Source organism: Trichinella spiralis, assembly GCF_000181795.1.
Source record: "Trichinella spiralis strain ISS 195 chromosome Unknown Scfld5190, whole genome shotgun sequence".
Classification (NCBI taxonomy): Eukaryota; Metazoa; Nematoda; class Enoplea; order Trichinellida; family Trichinellidae; genus Trichinella; species Trichinella spiralis.
Genome location: NW_003532129.1, coordinates 1 through 1,548, shown reverse-complemented (window position 1 = coordinate 1,548; position 1,548 = coordinate 1). Strand labels below are relative to the sequence as shown.

Genomic DNA, 1,548 nt, shown 5'->3' with positions numbered 1-1,548 from the left:
AATTAGTTATTCATAAATATATTACGTGTTGCTTAAAAAAAAAGTAATTTACATTGCATAATTAAATGCATAATTCAGTGGTAGCTTGGTAAATAAATACATCAAGCATACTAAGCACCACATTACTTATGGCATTTTATAATTTTGCATATTTACTAAAACCGTTTCACATTGATTTCATGCATTGTTAGCTATTTTACTACCATTACTTCAACCCTTTTTAAATCAACAAAATAAAGATAATTCAAATAAATAGTATATTGCAAAAAAACATTCTCAACTGTCATTATTTTACTTCTTATCGTGGATTAATGCATATACATATGCACATATATTATACAATGTATACATGTTTGTAAGACATAAATACAAAAAGATGTTTGTCAAAGCAACAATAAGCACTTTATTTAATTTAAATCCAACTTCATAGAAAGACGCAAAACGATGAAGGCAATAATGATAAACAATGCTGATAAATATGGAAAAACAAAGTTGTAAAGCAATGCACTACTGTATTAGCATCATCAGTCACCTGTGAGCATCTGTAAGAGGTCATTTGCTTTCTTCGTTTATCATGTAGATCAGAGTACTGGAGCAGCGCAGTTTATTAACTCATGAGGCAATTTTTCCATTATTACTTTACAGTGCAATCATTTTTCTTTATCCTTGTTTTTCTCCTGGCCAATCTTTATTGGTCAGTTATAATTTATAACCTCCCTATAAAAAGTTCACCGAGATCTCTTTGAAATCATTCTGACTTCTCAGTCGCAACTTTGATATTCAAACTCTGTGTTTCGGCTCAAACTCTGCCTTTTCACATAAAGTATCATGAATCACATGAAGTAAGTGGCATAACTTGGTTTCTGTTGACAGTATGTTATAATGTCTGACCGTGCTTTCAGATTGCCTCGATATACACGGAAGCGTGATGTTATTAGCAATAAAAGACGTTTCAGAAAACGTACTAATGCTACATTTTTCAATGTAAACAGTCTTTTATCAATGGAGTCTGTTCGTAAGCGGCTATCCAGTACTCCAGAAATGTATGTTCTTTTCATGTATGCAGTTAACGATTACATCGCAAAGCAGTAAGTTCCTTGTCCTGTAAATAATTCATCTTTTTGAATTAATAGTTTATTTGCAGATCCACTACATGTTCTTTCGTCTGCAGAGTTGTCGGCTTGACAAATGGTTGTCCTTATGTAACTAACGAAATAAAAAGCTTGATAAAAGATGGTAGCAAATTTTATCTCCATGGAATGGTAATTCATTTCTACTGTCCTATGGATCGCCAGTGGAGAAATAATTAAAGAGGTAAAAACATTTCAAAGTATACTTTTTGGAATAATAATTCAAGGAATGCTTCTGTACCGGGAATGAAATTTAAAAATGAACTGGGAAATGGAAGGGAAAATTCCCATGGGAGAAATGCCAAAGTTGCCAACCCGAACCGAATGACCGACCAAAAAAGATTCAAGTTTTTATCCTTGAAGGGGCCCCTGGGGGATAAAAAAATTTTTCCCCTTGCGATTTTTTTTCCAACAAAAA

General features: G+C 32.7%; 1 protein-coding gene across 1 annotated transcript; it reads left to right on the top strand.

Annotated features, from left to right (window-relative positions):
* Positions 1–882: 882 nt before the first annotated feature.
* Positions 883–1,310, top strand: Tsp_12546 (hypothetical protein). Its single transcript, XM_003366916.1, has 2 exons — positions 883–1,088; positions 1,145–1,310. The coding sequence occupies exons 1-2, from the start codon at positions 883–885 to the stop codon at positions 1,308–1,310; spliced, it is 372 nt and encodes a 123-aa protein (XP_003366964.1).
* Positions 1,311–1,548: the final 238 nt, after the last annotated feature.